This window comes from Agelaius tricolor, unplaced genomic scaffold, assembly GCF_023055355.1.
Source record: "Agelaius tricolor isolate 1412-34295 unplaced genomic scaffold, bAgeTri1.0.p SCAF_3, whole genome shotgun sequence".
NCBI lineage: Eukaryota > Metazoa > Chordata > Aves > Passeriformes > Icteridae > Agelaius > Agelaius tricolor.
This window is the reverse complement of record NW_027269263.1, coordinates 5,689,330-5,713,534: the sequence shown is the minus strand read 5'-3', so window position 1 is coordinate 5,713,534 and position 24,205 is coordinate 5,689,330. Positions and strand designations below refer to the sequence as shown.

Below are 24,205 nucleotides of genomic sequence, written 5' to 3'. Positions count from 1 at the left end.
GTGTCCAGAGAAGGGAACAGAGCTGGGGAAGGGGCTGGAACACCAGGAGTGGCTGAGGGAGCTGGGAAAGGGGCTCAGCCTGCAGAAAAGGAGGCTCAGGGGAACCTTCTGGCTCTCCACAACTCCCTGCCAGGAGGGAGCAGCCAGATTGGGATTGGTTTGTTCTCCTGAATAACAAGAGACAGGACATGGGGAAATGGTCTCAAGCTGTGCCAGGGAGGTTTAGGGTGGCTGTTTAGGAAAACCCCTCCTGGAAAGGGCCATCCAGCCCTGGCACAGGCTGCCCAGGGCAGTGGTGGCATCCCCATCTGTTCTGATCTGCTTAAGGTGAGGACAGGTGAGTTTTACCCCAATCTAAAATTGCAGAAAGGAATTAGGTTCTCAGCATAGTGGAAAACAAGATTAAAACCCAAATGAGCTTGGTTGGAATCCAAAGCGATCATTCAGCTCCATTTTTTTTTTCTAAAGAAGGAGAGAAAGAGATAAAATAGCAAAGTAGGAAAATGCCAAGAACAATTACAAGAAGCACAGGAAAGGGGTTCCCTCCTCTATGAGTCCAGTCCTGGCTGATGGAGTGCACTGGGGAAAACCATGCCCAGAGAAGCCCCTCCAAGAGCTGCCAGGGACTCAGCAGCAGCGCAGAGCCCCAGCAGCAGGAGCAGCAGGGTGGGGCACAAGCAGCCTCACAGGAGCAGCCAGGACAGCAAATAACAGCACACACAGCAAAGACCCTGACACTTTGTAGGTTTTATAACCTGCAGCAGGTTGGGCACTTGCTTGGAGAGTGGCCATGTTGTACCTACCTTAGAGCAACAGCATGTCTGGGGAGAACTTCATCTCTGTTCCCTTAAAATTATTGGCTGCTCACTGGCACCCAGGCAAAGTTCCCTTGATGCATAAAAAATTTATTGCTTGCTTTTCTCATTTATCAAAACTTTACTGCTTGTTTGCCTGATGTATCAACAGGTGATTGTAATGACCTTCAAACAGGGTGGCGTATTTTCTAAAATAAAGCTGTTGCTAAAATTTTTATTAGAGGCAGTTCAAGACAAACTTTCAAAACTTAATATTCAGAGAGGCATTGGAGAAACATTCCTTACTTTTTACCTGTTCACTACACCATTCCTGGAGGGGTTTAACAGGCATATGGAAATGGCACTTGCAGACAGGGGTAAGTCGTGGCCTTGGCAATGCTGGGGGAATGGCTGGACCCAATGGTCTTAAGAGATCTTTTCCAATCCAAACCATTCTATAATAAATAATCACAGTAAACACAATTTCAAAACCAAAACTGCCCAGCACAACAGCTGAAAATCCCCTCTCCACCCAGACTGAGGACTTGGTATGGATACTTGAATTTATCTTAAATGTTTTCCTTATTACTGTGCTATATGAATACTACATAAACATGTACTTCTGAAAACAAGGTCTGCAGTTGAAGAGGGATCATCACCATTTGTTCTGCTTATGTTTCATAGTTAACACTACCATGGCAATGTTCCTCTCAGTGACTAATGCACTACCACTTCAGAGATTTATTAAGACTTTTTCCCTTAGGCAACACAGCTTTCGTGCTTACCTTGGTCACATTTTCAAAATTCAGGAGAAGAAAGTGTTTCAAGAACAGCCCCACAAAAAACCACACAACTGACTGGACTGTTTGTCTTATAACAAATACTGACTATGAATGTATGCTAAAGCATGAAGATTTTCAGAACTCTCGAAAAATTACAGAACTAAAGGCATTGTGTGACAATTCTGCAAGTGGACAAGCAGGTTGAAATACTTCCTGAATAACAAAATGAAAAAATCAAACACAAATCACTTTTGTGCAATTATGTTTCTACATTAATACTTAGTTGCACTCAAAAATGAAAGGAAGCTTTAAAGTTTAGCATAAATGCGTTAGGGAAGCCATCTTACATTTAAACAAAACCAAGTGCTACCTACAGTGTGTCTTGCTCAGGAACTTCTGTGACATCTCTATGTTATCATCACCAGTGTGGCATCAGCTCCACTTTTGAACTGAGATGAGATGAGATGCTGTGCAGCAAAAACCAGGAAGTTAATTTAAAATGCTCTGGGCTTCCCTTGGTCTTTACCCTCCAGCTGTGCTTTCCTTTCCCATGAAAATCCATGCAAGACTAGAATTCTCTAATTTGTTTGTATATTTTCTCTTTACTATTTAAATATTTTAACTATTGAGGTACTCTCTGAATTATACACTACTTTTAGAGTAAGGTGTAAGGCTGCAGAAAATGCTGAGCAAAACTCCAGAGTATCCTTGATAATCCTGAAGCTCTTTTCCAACGTTTATGATTTCATGATTCTATAAGGCAATTAAAATTCTGTCCAAATGAAATCTGGAGTGAAAGAAGACAACTCTTTTATCTTAGTCTGGGGAAGGGGAGACTCTTCCTAAAAAGATTCTTTTTGGACAGCAAATTTCTGCAAGTGTCCAGACAGCAGGAGGGAAGATGCCAACTAACAAGACTCTCTCATTTGACTGACGTGTTTTCCATCTCCCAGGAGTTCTCCCTGGGACCTCAACTCCTCCCTCTCTCACCCCAAAATCCACTTTTATTTGCTTCTGCCTTCTCCAGTCTGGTTCCTAATTCCGTGTTAGATGGACACCACCAGGCAGGTCTGAGAGAAATGCAGGGAGTCTTTCAGTTCTTGCCTTCTTTTGCCAGCACCACCCTAGTGAGGGGCAACAGCTGTGGGAAATGTCCTGTACAGACACTGGATCCATGACTGGAGCATCAATTCAGAAAATTTAGCAGCTCAGCCCCATGTCTCTACTTCCAATGTACAAACTAAAGTTTTCCAGAGCTTACAATGTGGCAAAGTTCAGGCTGGATTATGCAAGAAGAAAATTCACTACCCTCATTTAAGTTGGGAATAGCTAAAGCTTCCAAAACAAAGTTGTTTTAGGGATACTAAAGACCTCTTCAAAAATCAATGCCAGTTTCTCATCCTCATCAATTGCTGGATGTTATCAGAAACTACTGGAAGAGAAAATTCCCTTAGAGAAACCCATTAAGCCTAAAGCAGGATGGAACCCCCCCACTGGAATGTTCATGCCTTGGCCAAGCTGCAAGAGACTGGAGCCAGCTCTCGACAAGGAAAGGCTCGTTCCAGAAAGAGCTCCAGAGAAAGGGGGCAGCTCTCTGTCAGGACCCTGGACAGCACCGCAGGGAGCCGGCGGAGCAGCCTAAGGGGCACACGGGGATTTTCAGAAGGAAAGTCCAGGGAATCACGGAATGGTTTGAGTGGCAAGGGACCTTAAAGATCACCCAGTTCCAAGTCCCCTGTGCCATGGGCAGGGACACCTTCTGCTATCCCAGGTGGCTCCCAGCCCCATCCAACCCAGCCTGGGACACTTCCAGGGATGGGGCAGCCACAGCTTCTCTGGGCACCCTGTGCCAGGGCCTCACCAACCCTACAGGGAACAATGTCTTACTAAAATGCTTCTGCATTGCTTCATAAACTCCCTCCATTTAATACAAAGAAGTCCACACTAAGAAGACAGGGATTTCTAAATTAATACAACTCAACGACACAGCTCAGGCTTGGTACAAAAACTGGGGGTAATTTTGGGTAGAGCCTCACATTTTTAGTAGTTTCTCATTTGCAAATCAAGTAGACTTTTTTTTTGATTCTCACTACACAAACACTTGCACGAACCTCAAAATACAAACTGACTGTTAAATAAAGGTTGTGACAACGGCATAAACTGCCTATGACTTTTCCTCCTTTTTTGGGTTGTATTTAAAAACATATTTTACAAGCACTTTAGGCAAAAATCACTTAAATTATTAGAAGCATATTCAGAGCTTTGCAAACATTTCAGGTTATCTCTCACAATTTGCCAGAAAGCTCTTCCAGAATCTCTCCACTTACGATGAAAAACCAACTCCCTATTCTCTTTTAATAACAAATGGACCTTAAAAAAAGGAAAAAAAAAATCTGATCACTATTGTTTGAAAGCACTCGAAAGCAGTAAGATGGTCACAAGACTTGATTTGCCTGTTCTGCCCCTTTACAAACTCACTAAAGCTTGCTTTTTATGACTGATTGCTGTGCTGTATTAATCCCCAAGTATATAAAACGAGTCTATTGGAGACCAGGACTCCGCTGGGGGAGGACAGGGAAGCTGTTGTCTTCCGAGAATTAATCCATCCTGGAAAATCAAAAGCCAGCCTCTCACAATACAGTAATCAGCATGTTCTCCACTATGAAAGCCCTACATTTCCCTTTTAGAAAACACAACTATTACTCCATTATGTACTGAAACACACAAAACTCTTTTAATCTTTTTTTGTGTTTGTTATTATTTGGCTTATATTTATGGGTTCGTGTGTATTCTATTGGTGGGTATACAACCATCAAGTTAAAAAATCCCCACCCTGTCTATTCCTCATTGCTTAAAAAGAAAAGGGACTCCCACTGCTTTTTCCACAACCAAAGTTCTCTCTGGATTTGTTTTGTGAACAGGATTTTAACTCTTTATCACCCTAAATAAAAGGAAATTCTTTGCATTTTTTCCTTACACAGAAAGTCCATTTTCTGTTCAGAATAATTTTTTTCCTCACTTTGTTAAATTATCTACCATGAATTTCCTAAGTAGTGGCACTAAAATAAAAGTGTTTGCATTTTTCTAATTACCAAATTAAGAACAACTTCACTTTATTTCAGGTAGTGTCATATTTGATGCTCCTTTGTTAGCAAAAGTTTAATTCTTTCCTTTTAAAGTTGAATGATGCAGTCTTCCAAATAACCGCCTTTAAAAAAATCTTTTTCTGTAAGAGTAGAATTTTTTTTTTTCCATTTAGATGGTAGAAGTATGAATCTCCCATTGTGTTATGGAGATAAGAGCATAACCCCCTACAGCTGTAAATCCTATGTGACAGTAATGAAAATACTAAATGAATTCTAGCCTAAACACAATCATTAAGGCTTAAGGAAATCACTGAGAAACCATGTGCTCAAGAAGAACTACAATCACATTTCCATTCAGCCAGGAAAAGCCAACAAACCTACCTGTATATGACAGCACTTCAACACAATTTTAACACCCAACAAAACAGTCCTGGCAAGCTACCTTTTAAAAGCAAACAAATCAATTTGCTTATATTCACATTTACTCCTTGCTAAAGCGAAGAAAAACTTTCTCCCCTATTTATTTTTAAAGTAAAAAGTCACTAAAAGAAATAAAAGTTAGAGTCCTTGCTCCTATTGCCATTATCCCTCTTCAGACATAATTTACTTAACAAACAGCTGTAGACAGGAATTTTGTATCCTTGCCTTTAAAACCAACAGGTGTCTAAAATCCCACTGGGTCAATTCCACAGTCCCACCAGGCTGGCATGGCAGACACCAACATCTTTCTGTTAACTTGAAATGACCTCAGCAGTCCAGCTCTACTCACCATCAGTTTTAAGCAGTATAATGTGTTTCTCAAAGCACTGTGTACTTTTTTCCATTTTTAAATCAAAAATCCAGCTGGAGGAGCAAAAGCTCACACACATGGATGAAGGTCTGTTTACATGTAATATGGAGTTTAAGGACACGAACTTGCCTTTCTATTTAAGAATGGGATTAAATGTCAACAAGAACATGAATATGTTAATTTTTCTGACACCTGTGAGTTAGACATGGCTGAAGATAATCCAATGACAGTAACTGTACACAAGTACCAGCAATATAAAGCTGTAATTCCTGTTTTGCAGGGAGGATTATGTTTTTTGGCTTCCAGGGCAAAGCTGTGGCACACACAGAGTTAACTGTGCCCTCCTCCCCCTGCCCCCCAGTTTCACCCCCCCTTCTCCCCCATCTCATTCATGCCACATTCCACAGTGGCAGGGTCCAACAACAATATAGGAGGGTACCCAAAATGAAGAGGCAGGGCCTTCTATTCTTCTGCCTCTCTTGAATTAATTAACTGGAAATGAGTTTTGTCAATGTTTTGGAAAGGCAGAGGGGTGAAAAGAAACTGCTAGAATTAATCACAGTGAGAAACTACCTCTTCAGCAGTCTGCCAAAGTTCAGAAAACCCATGAGAAGTGCAAAATAAAAGGAAAGTGGGCTGACTTACCCTCCAAAGGAACAAATAACATTCAAACAAACACCCAAGTCTCCAAAACAGAGACATGCCCCAGTGCAAAGGAATGCAGCATCTGTTGCCACAACAGCTTCAGCTTTGGTTTTAATATACTTGTCATGAAGACTGATAGGTATCAAGGTAGAAAAGACAGTTTACTAATAATTTAAATAGACAAAAGCCATGTTGTGTTTAATTCACTAAATATTTAAGTACGTCCAACATTCTATTGATGCTTATATAAATATATTTAGGTCCTATGATTGAAAATTATTAACTTTACTTGTTTAGCCCTGACTCAGCACAGATCTTTTACATGGAGAAGGCAGCCTGCAAAGGAGCTCTTTCTTTGAAGAGTTTTTTAATGATAGTTATATCTCCAGGTTCAGCAAAGGAAATTATGACAAGTCGATACTGCACGTGTGACATTCTTCTAGCGATGAAAAAGGAAGCGATGAAATTCCAACCAACTGACAAGAAGGACCTGATTCACTCAGGTACATAGAAAACACACAGGTGACCTTTTATTTACAGCAAAAGGAGGCTGCATTATCATCTGGCAGTTTTGTGAGAACAAACACAACATTTTCAACAGACTGGGACTAAAAGTGAAAAAAACGGTTGCTGATCAAGGGAAAATGTTTTGTAAGAGAAATACCCTTTCAGTCTATTGCTAATATTTTTGCTCAGGAGGGCTTTTTCCTGGTTGACTGCAGGATTAACTTGCCATCTCTCTGCTGTATCTCCAAGCCCATGCTCTGGAGGGCAGAGCTGTCTGCCAGCCCCTTGCGCTCCATCTGCGCGATCAGCGCTTGGTTCTGCTCGTTCTGCTCCGTCAGATTCCGGATGGCATAAACTGCCCACTGGCTCACAACTGTCGGGCAGGGTCAAGGAACATTCATTTATTTGAAGATGAAACACTGATTATTTTGATTTATTACTGCATTCACCTCCCCCAGCCCTCCTCCTTAAACTCAGAAAACGAGTAGAAATCAAGGGTTTGAACAAGTAAGACGTTTACAAGTGCTGACACTGAACCTGCAAATACTTGCATATGAGGCAATTTAATTTTAAAAGAGGTTTGCCCTTAAACTTAACACAAATTTACTAGGGTTTATATTAAGTCAAAAAAAAAAGAACCCAAGCAAACAAAAAACCCCAAGCAAATGAACTGCAGGAATTAAAAAGACATACTGTTTTAAACCAAAATTACAGTCAATTGAAATGTTCCAATGATCTTCCTAGTGAGTTTAAATAAAAATAAGTCAGTTGTTTATGATCTGAACACTTCAACACTACACTTCCAAGCACTGGCAAACAAAATAAGCTGTACATCATACACAGGAAAGATGACTATTATTTTCACTGCAAAAGTTGAAGAGATGTAGAAAAAGACAACTTATCCAAGTTAGTATCTGAAAATAGCACAAATAATATCAGAGACACTTAAAATTCTTTGACTTCTAATATTACCTAAACTCAGTCCTTTATGCCTGGGTGCTTTTACACACTTGCCAGGAGACCAGACACTATGATCACTGGCAGGGAGCTCCTGCTGATGTTTAAATGGGCACAAGCTGCAACTCATTCACCTCCCAAGGTGGTCCCTTGAGGCCAGGATTGAGGCACATGTCAGGGATGTAGACAAAGGATTTAAATTCCCAGGATTATCAGCCAGGCATCTTCCAAGTGAACTACAGTGTTCCTTTTATGAAGTGTCAGAGATGTTGGTCCCAATTCTGCAGCTGAAAAGTTGTTATGATATAATCTTTCCCAAGTTACCCATACAGGAGCCAAGCCTTTCTGAATCCCATGAGTGGTTTGCCTGCAGGGCACCAATTATTTACTACATGTAGCTTCACATCCAGTAGAAGAATATGCATAATTTACTCATCTCCTTGACGTCTTTTGGGTTGGGGAGCATCTTAAGTACAGAGATAAATGTTCTTGTGGGCATTTGCCACAGGGTGACAGGAGGGGAAAACTCAGACAGAGGGGAACTTCAGACAAAACAACAGAAGAGAGGAACTGGACTTAAACAATCTTACACAACCTCAACAGAGAGAGAAGAGTTTAGATGAAAAGTAGTTTGGACATAAACATAAGGGAACAGCCCTGCATTGGCATGTTTCAGTAAAATAGCTTTTTTGTAGCAGTTTATATTTATTTTCAAATTCAAGAAGTTCAGAATTGAAAATAAAAAATAATAAAGTGTAACTATTATGGAGCTTTTTTTCTTTTCCTGATAGACCTCTTTAGGCTTTGTCAGGAAGCATGCTGCACACCTTCTTTATTCAGAAAAATTCCAGTGTGAGGTAATGACAGAGGAGAGAAATTAAGACCAAAACAAATTATTCATCTCATCAAAGCCTTAACAGGTGAACACAACAGAGAATATGAATATATTGTCTTTTGTCAGTGCATCACTACTAGAATTAAGTAAAAAAGACAAGTGCCAATCTACATTTAAGTTACATAAACCTGGTATTTGCACTGAAGATTACACTTGACTATATAAAACAATAAGATGCTAGTAATAAAGTAATAAAATTACGTATGTGCAGACTGTCAGTCATTAGTGCCAACGGTGAGAACAGATTTCAGACCAGCAAAGCATGCAAGCTGATGAATGCAGATAAACTAAGGCTTACACCCAGCAGGTCTTTTCCAGGTCTGATTTAGGGCATATCATGAGTGCCATAAAGTAACACTAAGTTCTCCCAGTGGACTGTGAAAAACATCCTACCACCCTCCCTGGCTCAGCTCCTGGATGAGAAGCAGACTTCCCTTGTTGTGTTCCTAAAATACAGCTTCTGCATAAAATACAGCACTTGCATAAAAGCATATTTTCTGTAATATTAACAGCAATTTGCAGAGACTGACAGTTCTCAATCACACAAAGTGCCACACAGACAAAAAAAGTACTCTCAAAACTTTTGTGTGTATTAGCTTTGAGAATGATCCTGCTACTATAGTCTTTATGTCCTTCAACACAAACCTGCTGCTAAACCCCATTGCAAATGCTCTTTTCCTATTACCAGATCCATTCATGCTTACATAATATCTAAGACATCCCCATTATCTTATGAACTCTATCACCATTGTGGCATTTGTCATTACTGACTACTGTAGCTGAAGCTGCAAAATGGTTTCAATAACATTTTCACTCCTTCAGAAACCCCTTTCTGTGTGTAGGTTTTCCATTGTGACCACAGCCATGAATATTCATCATCCCCTTGTTCGCATGCTGGGGAAGGATGAGGCCTTTGGACAGCTGGGAGCAGACCCTGGCAGACTTGAGTGTCTGTGGAGATTAAAGCCAGTCCCCAGCTAATACTCACATTACCCTCTTGCTCCTCTCCAAAGACACAGACACAGAGAGAAAATGAAACATATTCGAGAGTCTCTAATCCTACCTACACTTTCGGCACTTTATTGTATGCTCAGCTTTAGAAAGAGAGCTTCTAAAGTTGCCATAGTTACTAAAAATATGAGTGTGAGCCTGTTTGTTGTGAAACTGCACCATAGAGAAGCAACACAGCAAGCACAGCAGATCTGATTGCACAGACTTGTCTAGATTTTCCCAACTGGACATATTACACTCTCAAATAAATTAATATTATAGACAAGTGAAGATTATGATATTCTGTCACAGAGAAAAGGGCATACAAAAGGAAGAAAACAATTAATTTTATTTTGCAGAAGCCTCATCACTAGACTATCTGTGCTTACGGACGGAAAACAAACATTTCTGTGCATTTATAGCAACATGTTTTCAAAATCTTTCAGTACTGTATGCTTTGGAATTCCTATGCTATTTTGACATATACAAATAACAAAACTGAATCAACTTGCCTTGTCTGCTATGCCTAAGTAACATCTTCACTCCACAATTTAAAATTTAAAATCATCCTCTGGGTCATAACTTTGTCAGGGAGAGGGGAACACAAAGAGAAAGGAAGAAAGGTGGAGAACACTGTCCCTTAAGGATGAAAAATATTACTATCTGGAAGAGCCATGAAAATCTGTGCCACTAAATCCTGTGTAAGTCTTGTCCCTGACTGCAAAGGGAACTTTTCACAATTCTCCCAGTTCTTTTCACTTGGATTCTGCTACAAGAGGTTGCTGGAGTCAATGCAAGAGCACAGGGACTGGTTTGTAAACTTAATGGGGTGTGAAAATACAAGGATGTCCTGCCAGGAACCGCTAACCAATACTGCTGCAGAGGACACACAGACCATTTCTCAGGGAGAGGGTTCCACCTTCTCATTCTTAGTCCAATTAGAACTAAACATGATTGACAAGCCCACTGTAGCCACCAGGACCCAAAATAATTGTCCATAAAGCAATTTGGGTTCTATGGATGATAGAGGACAGAAAAAATTATTAATGAGGTTGGAAGCTGATGAGGTAGATAAAAGGCAATGCACAAGTAAGCTTGGAAGTATGTTGCTTGCAAAAGGCAAGTTTTAGAAGTTAATAATTATCATTAACTAATACAGGATACTGAAGGGATGACAAGGAGAATGAAATACATACATCTGTTTTCCTAAATCCCCTTCATAGTTATTAATACTGAAGGGTCTCTAAATATAACATTCTTAGTGGAGAGTTTGATTTATTACATAGTCTAGGGACTTTTTTTTTTTAAATTAGACTGTTTCCTGCACTACAGTCAGTTTTCCACAACTAAATTATTACTTAGGAACTTTCTTCCTTACGAGTAATTAGGTCTTCTGCGAAAAAGAGGGCATTCTTTGCCCAATCCCATTACCTCATTTAAATCAAATTTTTTATTATTTCAATAGCAACTACATTCTAATCAAATACAGGAAGAGTTACAAAACCTTATTAAGAAAGCCAGCACTCACAGGTTGGAGCCCTCATCACATGGGCTGCTCATGTAATCCCTTTCTTAAAGCCACCCAATTTTTCTAAGACTTATTCTGGAACAGGACTGTATGACTAAAAAACGGAGGTAATGAAAATACAATATTTATATTGCACAATAATTATACTTCTTTCTGGCCTTCAACAAGTAATCCAATCATCACTAGAACCTCTGCAGACTGGAATGAAATACTGAAGCATCACTTAGAGTCACTTCCACTTGCAGACCTGACTGGATGGCACTGAAAAAAACAAACAGTTTTTCTTTCCAGTCTTTCAGTCCTTTCAAGCACTTTTGTTCCACAGCACCTTGAAGATAATTCCTACCACCACTAAAAGAGGTCTCTAGCCAACTACCACAGCAATTTGTCACAGTTTGGAGCTGTGATGGACCACACATAGATGATATCCAGGACTCACCATCAGCCAAACTGCTTACAAAGTTTCCTTCTATCTGGGGTTTTAGCAGTTCAATGAAGTTGTAGAAGCTATATAAGATCAGAGCAATTATTTATAACTCCTTTATATTTTTATGTGACTTCTACCTGTGATTAAGACATTACCAAAAAAAGTAATAACAGAAAATGTAATTAATTAAATGCTTTATCTTAATTTACTTACTTATTTTCAAAAAGCTAATTTATATTTTTGGAATTAATGCTATAGACTCTATTTATACTTGACATTGAATTAACAGCACCATAAAACATCAGGAATTCATCCTATACAAACCTACAATATTTTGCCTAGAAGGTAAGAAAGAAAAAGTCTAGAATATTTCAGTTGCCTGTATTTTCATTTATTCCACAGCTGTTCTTATCACCTGTGATTGCAGTCACCACATTCTGGGTTCCAAAGCTAGAAATGGGCAGTACTGTATAAGCTGGGAATGTCCCTTCCTCCCCCCTCTGTGTGACTCTGCTCTTGCAGAGCTGATGTAGCTCAACCCATCCAGTCCAGAAGCCTCCAAATTACAGAGGCACTGCTGGATGCTGTCAGAGGTATTTATTCCTGATCACACATTTCAGGGATAAGGTTTGTAACACTGGGGAAGTGAAAGCAGATGTTTCTGCTACAAGCAACTCTCACCTGGCCCAAGGGATCAGCCAGAGGGTTGGACCATCCAGCACCAAACAAGGCTCCATCTCCACCACAGCGTGGCAGCAAAGCCTCACTGGACAGCACGTGTGGCATGAGGAGCCTGCAGCCCTTCCACTCCTCACCAGCAGCCCTCCCCAAAGGAAGCTGCTTCCACAAAATATTCCAGTAAAGACAGAAAGCCTATCCCCAAAAACCTGAACTGGGGTTTGCAGCTTGGATTCTGCCCGGCAGAACATGGCTTTGTCAGAGGTTTTAAACTTCACCATCGCAGAACAGACAAATGGGCAAAACCATTTGGTTTAAAGGCACTGAAACAACTTAAATTCTAAGGCAACATTCTCTGGAATTCACAGCCTACAGACAACAGGAAACATCCACAGCACAATATAATTGTACATGAGGTACTTTTTCCAGTTCTGTAGCCCTCATTATCCTTCCCCACCAGCAGTGGAAACTGCAGTTCCTCTTGCAGACAAACACCATCCTTCTGGCTACTTGCATTTATCTCACACTCTGAGCAGTCTACCCAAGATCTGCAATGATGAATCCATTTCTTAAAGTGTGCCTTGTGAGACACAGGCTTCTTTAAAATGGGACTTACACCTTCTGTATAAGCAGACACATTAAACATAACACAGATACATTAAACCTCATGTATGACTTTCAGTGACAATTCATCCACTTAAGTATCTATGGCCAACAAATTCATTTTGAAGACCACAATGGACTACTAAATCTCTTTTGCCCAACACTTCTGCATGAACACAGATGACCAAAGGTCACCTCCTCTTGAAATCAAACCTGTCAATTCTGTTTCATGCACAAGATGCTTTTATGCCTTTTCTCTGAAAAACTTTCAGTGTTGAACTGGAAGATTTCACTGTGTCCCTAAATAAACTTTCCTACTGGGTAAATATCTCGCTCATTACAGCCTGTGATTTATTTCTGGCTTAGATTTGTTTAGAATTGTTTCCAAACACAGCTTTTCAGCATAGATTAAAATAAAAAAATCCCAGATCATAACCAGCATTTGGTATTTTTTGCATGAACTAAAGAAAGAAACCAAGAGAGCTAGTCCAAGTTTTGCATAATTTTTGTGTCTCTTCCCTCAATTTATGTTTTTCAGCATCCTTTTTGAAGGACAGGCACCAAAACTAAGTAAGAAAATCTGCCAAAATTTGCTATGTGGCTGATTACAGGTGCAGCACAGTTTCCTGGCCCTTTGGCTGTGAGTAGTTCAGAAGAACAACAGCTCACAATATCCAGTTGCTGTATATCTAATAGATAATTATGAATATATATGTAATATTTACTGTGCTCCCAGAAGCAGAGTCCAAGCTCTCCAGCCTGTCACACTTTCACACCTTTTCAGCACTGTCCAGTACTGAAAGCCAGGGCAGATCATGAGGCTCATTTAAGTTCCAAGGCTTCCCTGTTTTTAACTACATCCTCATGTCAGTGACGTCCAGCTAAACGGCACCTTATGTTCATTAAATGAGGTTTACTACTTCAGAAATGTGAAATTTACTGCGACATTTCTTAGTAACTAGAGTCATATAGGAATTTTTCTCCCTAGATCATTGGTATTTCTGGGTTAACAGTTCTGAGCAGTATTATGCACCCAGATTGGTATTAGCTTTTAATGCCTGCCAACTAAACATTTAATCTATATTCTATGTGTAGCCTTTCATGTTCTCTGGGACTTAAAACCCAATGCCAGGACATCTTAGCATACTATGAACTTGAACAAAAAATTTGGGTCCACTTCAGAGCTACAAAAGCCATAGGACACGTTTAGCTCTGTCAGGTTATTTTTATTATAATGTCTCTTATGCCAAAACTTACAGAACTTTCAAAAAAATTAAGCCATAACCTCCAGCTTGTTTTCCTTTTCCCTATACTCAGACTTGTAATACTAGCTTAAAACCAAGAATATGACACATTCATTTTTTGCTGCTTAGGCTGCCAATTTTTTTTTTAAATTATGACTTACATTTTTAATAGAAACCCATAATTTATGAGCAACTACAAATCATCTGGTTTTAAAACAGAAAGAATCACACTCTTGATCGATCTCAAGCTAGTACTTCACAGTTAGAATAGTCAATTCTTTCAATCCCTTCTTTTATAATAATTCCTTTTTATGAGTTCATAATTAAATCAATTAGCTATCTGCAAGAGGTACCAGAGTTAGCAGGCTGGTATGTTAAAAAAGCTTCAACTGCTGTTACCTTACTTAAAAATGCTTTACCTTATCTTCTCTTCCCAAGTACAGAAAAAAAAATGCAACATTTCATTAAGTTAAAATTCATGCATCAAATTGCTATTAAAACCTACCACAAACACTGAGATGTGAAGCATCTTTTCTAAAATGCTTTAAAATGGCAATTACAGGAGTCAAATAAAACTTTCAGAAATTTGGCACTACACTTAAAAAGCCAATCTAATTCCTGCCTGAGATGTGGTTAAGCTAATTATAATTCACCACTCTCAGATGAAGAGTTGAGCTGACACAATTTGGACTGAAGCTCTTTCTCTGTTTAGAAATGCCAGAGATTCATCCATTTATACAGATCCAACAAGGATTTTATGCCACCTTATCTTTCAGCACAGTACACATGTATTTTATTAATTCAGGGTCTCTGTGTAACTTATGTGGCATACCTTCCCTCCTGCTGCTTATGGCCATTCCAAATGTCACTTTATGACAAATAATCATAACACTGAAGGTAAATGAAACTCCAGTTCCATGGTCACAGACACCAAATGATGCCCAGTGTGCATCCAAAAATAACAACCATTAAATAAAGGGGTGTTTTGAAAGATGCAGCTAAATTATAACCAGCTATTTGTTTAGCAAAATAGCCATTAGCCACAATTCTGTCTACAATTTCAGGGAATGGCTGCATCTCCTTGAGGAAATCTCCACACTCCAGAAGAAAGGAACAAATCCACAAGTGGAAAGAACTGCAAATATATCTGAGAGGAAGGAAAGGTTTTAAAAACCATTAGCAAATCTAAAGAACAAATTTTAACCAAAGATCTGAGGAAGTGAGAGGAAACAATTTAAAGCTCAAGAAGAGGTTACACAGGAGAACACATTCACCAGCTGAAGATAAAACTGTTCTAATTACAGTGATCAAAAAGGGGGCAACAGAAAAATGCCAGAATAAAAATATTATTCAAAGCATTGGCCAGATGACATCCAAATATTCTTTGGAGGTATGCACAAGAAAAAATGCCAAGAAGACAGACTGAAATATGATAAGGTGGTTGTAGAAGGCATTCCATTCTCAACAATATTTCTGAACCACTCCTAGCTTTACTTAAAAAAACCAAAAATCTTTGGCTCTCAAATTTCTAGTGCTCCATCTCAGCCCAGAGGGGAATTTTTCAAAAGTAAGTGTACAGAAAAATCAAGGAAGCTGTTTGAGCTATAAAAGCAGTGATTTTTTTTTAGGTGCTCCTGATAACTAAAGACCTGTTTTTTTTCAAGAATTCAAGCCTGTCATGGATTTAAATCCACCAAGAGGATTAGAGAAGAGGACAAATATGACAACATTTGGTTTAGAAATAGACTTATTAACTTTAATTCCTCACTTTTACATGCATGAGTTGGTGCCTACAGAGATTACTCCTCACAAAGGATTAGAAATATTAGAATGTAACATTTGAAAGAGACTTCTCACATTCTGTACAGCTCTGTTAGATTTCCTCCAGCTTTAAGAGAGACCCTGTACATCACATGTTCCTCGATGGTGACAGCTGGGTAGAAAGGAGATACTGAAGAATAGACTCAGATTCACATCTCTGCAAATTTGTGTTAGTATTTTATAAACTCTCAAGGAAATTACTAACACCACCCCACCCAAACTCTGAAGTTCCATATTTTTAAACTATTTAAAGTATTTTCAGTATTTTAATCATCTTGCAGGTGCTCTAAAAAATGAATTTTAGGAATTACACAATCAGCATATTGAAATATATCTTTAGAAATTGCAACTTTGTTAAATGATAAAACACAAAGTGTGATCTGTGGTCACTTTTGGAAGACAAAAAAGGTTAAGTCCTTTAATTTCTCAGAGTATCTATTTCTGTACTGCACACTGCATTCTTTCTGTGGTCTCAAGTATTTTTTGTATGAGGAGAATGTTGCATTTGACAGGAGAAGAGTTTTCCTGGGGAACAGTGTGGAAGACACAATTAGTAATGTAGAACATCTCATAAGAAAACTTTGCATTTTTGTTCTCATTTTAAAATAAGTATTTTCTAGCAATAAATACTTGAGAATTACACTCTTTGTGTCAGAATTTAGATCTACCAAATATGCTAAACGTGGTAGGTTTTTCCCTTGGTTCTCCACCTTTAACTGAGCTTTGCCCTGCAGAGTTTGCAGCACCCAGAAAAGATAAACAATGAGTTAAGACATGGAAGCTATGTTATCCCAACTCTTGGGATGTGCAGCCAATGTTTAGTGGGATTTAAAACAAGGTTTAAATGTGCCCTTTCCTATCAGCTCCTCCCCCTTTGGAGCTTTATAATAATCCCACTCAGGACACTTTAGGCAATATACTGAAAATCTACTTGGAATTGAGATCTCTTTGGTCAATGAACACTGATGTAAGAAAAGACTGGATAATCTGGTAATGCTTCTTTCAAGAGTGTAAAAAACACCCTTGATAGAGAGTGACAGCAGTAGGTACTGGTAGGCAGGTGACCTTCCCAAGTACAACCACATATGGTGTTTGGAAATAGCTGCTGGGCTGAAGCCTCTTGGGAATCACTTCAGAAACCAGCCTGCTAAAGCCCCACCCTGAAACAACACTGAGGGATTCCCTTCTAAACCCCTACAGGCCCCTGGTCTCCCTCAGCCACTAACAAATACAGCTACAAAGAATTCACAGCAACTTGCAGAACAGGGCAGGATTTCATCTACTGAAGAAGGTGAAAGAAATAAGCCCCTCTCAGACTGCTCTTGCTCAATGAATAACCACGCTTGTACCTGTTCCAGCTTCTGGTCTGACCAGTTCTTCTCTGTACCTTAAAATGACATTCAGACAGAGCTCAGGTTTGTGCATATGTCACCAGGCAGGAATCCTCCAGTCTCTCCACTCTCTTTAAAAACAATTCTCAGCACACAGGAACTGAATTGGTCTGAACTGGAGCATGGCAATACAGAGACTTCTTGGTTTCCTAGTTCCATCTATGGTGGAATCACAGACTGGTTTGGGCTTAAAGCTCACTGAGTTCCAAACCAGCTCCACCTCTACACTTCCAAACTCATCTAATTCCATGGGCAGAGACACCTTCCACTATCCCATGTTGCTCCAAGCCTTGTACAACCTGGCCTTGAACAATTCCAGGGATGGGGCAGCCACAGCTTCTCTGGGCAACCTGTGTCAGTGAGAAGAGGTAGAGCTGGCTTCCACTCAGCTGTTATTTTATTTTGCCTTTAGCTCTATGAATGAAGGGTTCAGGCCAACAAATTTATGTTCTTAACCTGTGCTGACAAGTCCCATTCTTCCCCTGCTGACCTCAACCACTGCTTGTTAACTCACAGTGACACATTCAGTACTGGTTGATAAAAAGTAAGATGTTTGCAGCACTCTCTGTCATCCCTGGAGAACACAGAGCAACCAACAATAATGCAAAATTATTATGTCTGCCAAAGAATGCACTCTCCCTTTTACTAGGAAGCCTTCAAATTGTGCAGCAAAGCAAGTGTCACTGTGAGGAGGAAAATGGTAATTCCATTTCCTGGGTTGGGATGAAGTTCTGTCCAAGTTGGCAGAACTTGACTGGGCATGAGGAGACCATTACAATTCTCATCAGTGGGTCCTTTACAGTGATCATATAATAACATAATTTTGTGTATGCTTATAAAAATACAGAATCAAATAGGTCACATCAAACTTCTTAATGCACAGCCAGTGCTTGAAATGAGCTTTCCAAAAAAAGGCAACCATTGCTGAAGTGACACTGTGTTCTATTTTCTCAGCAACACACATGGGATATCACACGTGCATGAAAAGGCTCAGCTCTGTGATGGCTCACTCTAAAAAGTCAACTCACTCTCCTATTTTTGCTTTCTGCTGGCTCCCATTCAGTGGTGAGGCTGTTTTACAGCATGTGGCCTGCTAAAGGTTGCACTCTGTAACTTAGATAAAAATGTCTGTCAGCTCCCCAAAAGTCCTTGCTGGCATCTTGCAAAAACAAACTGCCATTGTTGTAGACCATAGCAACTTGATTTCCTCCAGCTTTAGCCAGTTTCATGAACCACAATTATACTTGCTGCTGCCATGAAGTCAAAAGTATTTTCAATCTACCTCTCAGATGACTGAATATAATAGAAGCAGTTTTGGAAGGAGTATCTGGAAATTAACTTACTCTTTCTACATTTTCATCCATTATTCATACTAAGGGATCTGTGTATGGAAATTCATATCAACCTTTTCCTTCCCATATCTCAAGCTTTTCCTTTCAGAAATGATGAAAATTTTTACTCCTAAAACACAGCTGCCTAGGTGTTTGCTCACATATATAACATACATATGTATATATATATACACATATATATAGATAAATATATATCCTCACAGCAGGATATATTTTCTTCATGTACAACTGATTTCTTGGCTAATAGAAAATTGTGCTAATTAACAGTTTATATAAAATAGATACTTATATAAGGTCACTGATTAAATCCAGACATTCACAAAATCAATTTATTGAGACAGCTATAAGAATCTCAAAAGGGTAATATTGGCAAGCAGCCTGAAAAAACAAGAATATTCCATCTTCAAAACTGCAGTTCACTTCTGACTTTCAAGTTTTACCACTAACTAACAGCTATTATATTGCAGTACTCTGGATAATATTTCTTTCCCCCCAAATAGTAATAAATATTTCTATGGACAGCCACTGAAAAACAAAAAGAGGCACAACTGTGTGTGTTACTTATGAGCACAAATGTTAGGAAGCAGTGAAAAACCGAGCAGCTTAGTTAAGGTAAACTGAAAAGTCTTCAATAACAAACAGGTCAGTGTATTTAAAGCCTCTCATAAGCACCTTTTTTTGAGTGATTAGGGTCAAAAGTATTTTGATCAGAACAGGCTGACCTCCCTGCTCATGTTTACCTTAACGAAATGGAACCTGTGAAAGGGCAGAAATGAAGCTGGAAGGAGCAGGAAGAGCTTAGGATGAGGTAAAAGCAAGAACAAAAGGAAGGGCTCTTGTCTGATGATAGAGCCAGTCAGAGATGAGGAAGACGATGATTCAGAGAGCAAAATAGAAGAGATTTGAATTTAGAACACCTTTTCAACACAAGTAACCTGAAAAGCAGGATTTGGAGTAAATTTTTTACTGGTAATACCCAGATAGGCATCTCCAACCCACTCTGCTACCCTTTAGCAGGTTGAATTTATTTGTTTTTAAGCACAGCTTACAAAGGTAAAGCACAATCTTCCCACTTTTCAGAAGCAGAACAAGAAACTGAATTTTCAAAAATAAAGATTAGCTCATACAGGAATCTCTCCTTAATCTAAAGGCAAATAACTCTGCTTGCATTTTTAAACACCTTGTTTTTCTTTGAAACAGAAGGAGAGTTATGACTAGGACACAGCCAACCCATGGAAGATTTTCCAGGTATAGAAAAAGTGGTATTAAACCTTCTTTGAAGTTTAACTCTCAATGAACTGGTTCTCCCCAGTCTCACTCTGTTCACCCTTTGTCCTGTGCTGAAAACCTAAGAGCCACAGAAAATCTGGCACCCTTCAGCATCTCTCTGCTGCATTTACATGCAAAGTTGTAGTAGCTGGAAAATTAAAATACCAATTCAAATAATTACAGAGGTACAGTAAATTTGTTTTTAACTGTCCATAATAATCTTCTTTTCTGTAACTATGAGAGTGGTGTTTTGTTTTTACTGATGAAATATCCTGAAGGAAAAAACCTGTTTGCTAGTATAAATGTAGAAGTTACAAGTCTGAGATATAATCAGACAATATAACAGTTCTCCCAAACTCAGACTGAAAGATGAATTTAAACAATTAATTACAGCAATGCAAACATGTCAGTTGAACTTTGTAAGCTACAAACTCCCTGGTATTTCTATGCACATTAAAGAACTGTTCAGGATCTCAAAGAAAGCAATTTTAAGGTAATGACAGGTTTACAAAGGAATTTAATTTAGGATAAGAGAAGACCCATTTCCTCTTTCAATATACTTCCATATGCTACAAATAGAAAGATTTATCAAAGAATTTTTCCTCTCAAATGTAATAAAGAGCTCCTTTAACATCTACCATGGCAGTCCAGCTTCCCTTGATAAACTGCACACTTTAGGGAAATTATTTTTTTCCCATCCAGCAAAATATCCTATTGCTTTTAAAACAAAAATTACATTTTTTGGTGAGAAATTGTGTACGTGTAATTTGAAGGCAGAACCTTTCTAGTAAAATGGAGAAAACATAACAACATCTTAACAACTGTAGAGCCTGGGTGACTCCAAAACAGATTCAACAAAAATGTGCATCTACCAAGACTTACTAAGAAATCTAAGCAGTTATTATACCAAAGGATTCAGGGTGAAACTTTTTCCAGACAGCTTTATCCAAGGTGAAATTCAAGTAACACAGCCTGAAACCACAAAAACAGGCATTAGGAATAAGAATGTAAAATGAACTTTCTGGACATGACTTCCTGAAGGAGCCATGTTTGAAGAGCTATGCTGAGCTCTTTCTGCTTTGGAAAACTGCAGATGAGCCACTGTGGTTCCTTCCAGCCTTACCCATTCAGTGATTCTGGGATTTGTGCCAGGCAGGACTGGAGCACACAGAGAGTGCAAAGAAACTGTCTAAATCTCTAAATCTCATCCATTATGCCATGGATTCAGGCATCAGGTGTCCAGAAACAGCAGAACATACTGCAAAGCAGATGAAAGTAGAGACAGATCTGAACTGCAAACTTGCCCTCTGCTTCCCTGTGTGTGACCTGCTGGGAAGGCAGCAGATGAGGAATGTTAGAGGCAGGAGAGAAGCAGGGGAGCATTAACTTCATGTAGCACAAGAGCACCTGGAATAGCAAGAGGTCAAAACAATAAACAGAGCCACAGTCAGTGAAGTCCCATCCTCCCAGGTTGCTTTCCTCAATTTGCCATTGTTTACACTTCTTGATCCTAAAGCTGTAATTGTTGTCCTTGGTTCTCAGGCTGCAAAAGGATTGTTTTGTCTGACTACCCTAAGAAGAGAACTTGCTAACACTTTCTATGAAGTTCAGAGTCACACACTAAGGCAGTACAAAATCTAAAATAAAATGAAAGTTAGAACTTAAGGCATCACCAGGAGTTGCAATCCAGAAGCTGATGCAGCAAACTTTGTCACAGCAGGCAAGTCCTCCCTGTGCCCAGGTGCTACTCACTTTTCCATATCCCCCAATATGGATCACTGGTGAAAGCTCACATTAAGAGGTGTTATTATGTTTTTAAAAACCAAGTAAACAAAGTTTTATCCTCTAGTAAGTTTATGGTATAGCCATAAAATGTCAGCCTGTATCAAAAGGTGCAAGAAGTTCCACTTTGCTCAAAACACAGTAAAGACTCTCATAGTATTTTATTATCCTTTCATTCGAGGCCATAAATTACAAGTCTACCCTCTGAGAGTCTCCAACTTTATCCTCTTCTGCTACAGCTAAAATGAAGGATTAATCCTAGAAGTGGTTGCACAGCTGTGCTTTCTAGCAAAGAAGAGTCACCTGGGACAACAACTCCTTACTAGGTTTTCTCAGGGCTGCTTTTCCACTTAGGGAAAGGTACATTTCCCTGCCCATCCCACCACATCCAGCAGTGCCCATTACCAGATCTGGACCATGGAAATAAAATTCTGCCACTCAGTGCACTGCCAGGTGCAAACTGCAGGAATGCTGAAGATGTAAAACTTGTGGATATAAAGCATCAAACTGGGTAACTTAGAGGATACTTACCACCCATTGTTCCTCCACATAGTTTGTTAACATTGTGCTATCATCTATATTATTTCATCATTTTAGGATATATTTATATGTACATGATGTTCTGCAGGACACAACTGAGAGACTATGAAACATTTTCACTACTCCTTTTGTTTCGTTGTTATACTTGCTAAAAATAATGTGCTTTTTCTTATATAATCATTTGAAAACCTATTTCATGTGTTCAGTATAAAAAAGCTGACATGACTCCATACAGGAAAGACATTTGATTTCCAGATGCAATTATCAGAAACTTACAAAGAGCTGATGATTAGATGACAGAAAATCACAGCTCAGTCACTGAACACACTTGTATTACTTGAAGAGATAGATAACTCTGCTTAAGTACTACTTAGCTTCAATATAAGATTATTTCCCTCTAATAGCAATCTATTTTTGAAAGTTTCTGCTCTTAAATTCCAGGAAAAAAAATCTCTAATATGAAGCACAATGCCATTTATATTAAAATCTTCCCAACATTTCAGTAATTTGCATAATTTATTTTCTCAACTATAGAGATTTTCATAACAGGCTTGCTAGCCTTGTCTCTGTGCTTAGAATAAGCCCTCCAATTTGATTTAACAAGTGTAGAGAATTGATGAGGTACTTATTTCAGTTTCCTGAACAGATTTCAGTGGAAGCAAAAGCTCTAAAATCTGATACAATGACTAGAGTCTGAATTCAGATTTCTGACACAGCTCTTTGAATAGGCACTTGCAAACCAGTAATATTTATTATTTTAGCAAATAGAATATAACCACAGTTCACAGTTAACTTACTCAGAATCCAGTTCATGGAAGCCTACTTGTGCCCTTGTTCACTTCTGAACCATTTAAATACAACCTAGAAGCTCATGAGGCCAGTTCCATTTAGATACCCTGTGAAAGCAATGCTGGCATAAATCCATGAAACCCCCACACCTTTTCTCATGAGTCATATTCAAGAAACAGAATTATTTGATAAAGGATACAAGGATTGTTGTCATCAATGCTGCAATTGTCCAGAATCAAGGAAATGCCATCCAAGTCATACACCTAAAAAAACCCAAAAGTTTAATTTAACAGATGTCTCAGCAATACTAACAATGTTTCATGCAAGAAATATATATGTTTATTTCATCAAAAATATTAAAACATGTTAACATGAATTGCAGAGTAAACCTGGTGTTTTCAGCATATCACAAAACAGTAACAAGTGGGCTCTAATTTCATATTGTCCCTTCATTTAGCAAGTGTTTGACTGAGGTATTTTCTGTTTCTGACACTGAGCCAGATAAGCCAGATTTAAGTGAGCACCTCACTTAAATCTCCTGCTTGCTTCCAGAAGGAAGAACTACCAAACCAAAAAATAGGAGCAAAAAATAGGAAAAAAAAGAAGTTGAAAAATACACCTACACACACACACAAGTTTGGATGAGACCACATCTGCTGTACCTTCAGTAGCAATGTGTTACTTGTACATACCCAGCACAAATTCTTTATATCAACAAAGAGCCCTGGATGTTTTTCCTTTGAGAAAGTGCTCCTTATGTTACTGGCAAATGAGCAAAGATGAGATCTGGTGCCTTTTAGTTCCTTGTGCATACACACACGGGAGTTCATGAATTGCACTGCTACATTGTGTGTGTGTATGAGATAACATATAATCCTAACAGACTCCTAAACATACACTTTACCAAGTACTTGGGACAAGCTGATCTTAATAATAAACATGGAGCATTAATTATCTTATGGAAATATGTTCCATAACAAATTTATGTAGACTCCTAAGGTACACTGTAACATCACACATGCATATTTATAGCTTCACATGTCCCTTCCAACCTCAACCATTCTGTGATAGCCAAGCTATACTTGTCCAAATCTTAAGTTGTTTAATTTCCTAAAATTTAATTTTAAACCAAGAACTGCCAGTTAAAGGAATTTAACGTAATGCCAATTTAGGCTGTGACTTGATGATGTGTTCTCTCTTCCATCTTTTTTGCCCCAAACAAGATGCATTTTTAAGTACCAAGGGAAAAAAATAAATCTCAAAATTTACACTGCAGGATCATCAGCTTTCTGCAGCACAAGTTTAGTGATAAGAGGGGCAAGTTGAGCGGGTTTA

The 24,205-nt window shown here is 38.8% G+C and overlaps 1 protein-coding gene and 1 long non-coding RNA gene across 3 annotated transcripts in view; both read right to left on the bottom strand.

Annotated features, from left to right (window-relative positions):
- The window catches only part of LOC139587751 (uncharacterized), a 37,025-nt gene extending 31,261 nt beyond the window's left edge, over window positions 1-5,764 (bottom strand). The window contains exon 1 of the long non-coding RNA XR_011678472.1: window positions 1,951-5,764. This is a non-coding gene — a long non-coding RNA (uncharacterized lncRNA). The remainder of the gene's footprint in view (window positions 1-1,950) is intronic.
- Window positions 5,765-6,239: 475 nt separating this feature from the next.
- The window catches only part of ATXN10 (ataxin 10), an 82,182-nt gene continuing 64,216 nt past the window's right edge, over window positions 6,240-24,205 (bottom strand). For both annotated transcript variants that reach the window (XM_071422296.1, XM_071422295.1), the window contains 2 exons: window positions 23,070-23,133; window positions 6,240-6,977 (listed from right to left, as the gene is read on the bottom strand). In XM_071422296.1, the coding sequence (XP_071278397.1) occupies window positions 6,790-6,977; window positions 23,070-23,133 (252 nt within the window). In that variant the 3' untranslated portion in view covers window positions 6,240-6,789. The remainder of the gene's footprint in view (window positions 6,978-23,069; window positions 23,134-24,205) is intronic.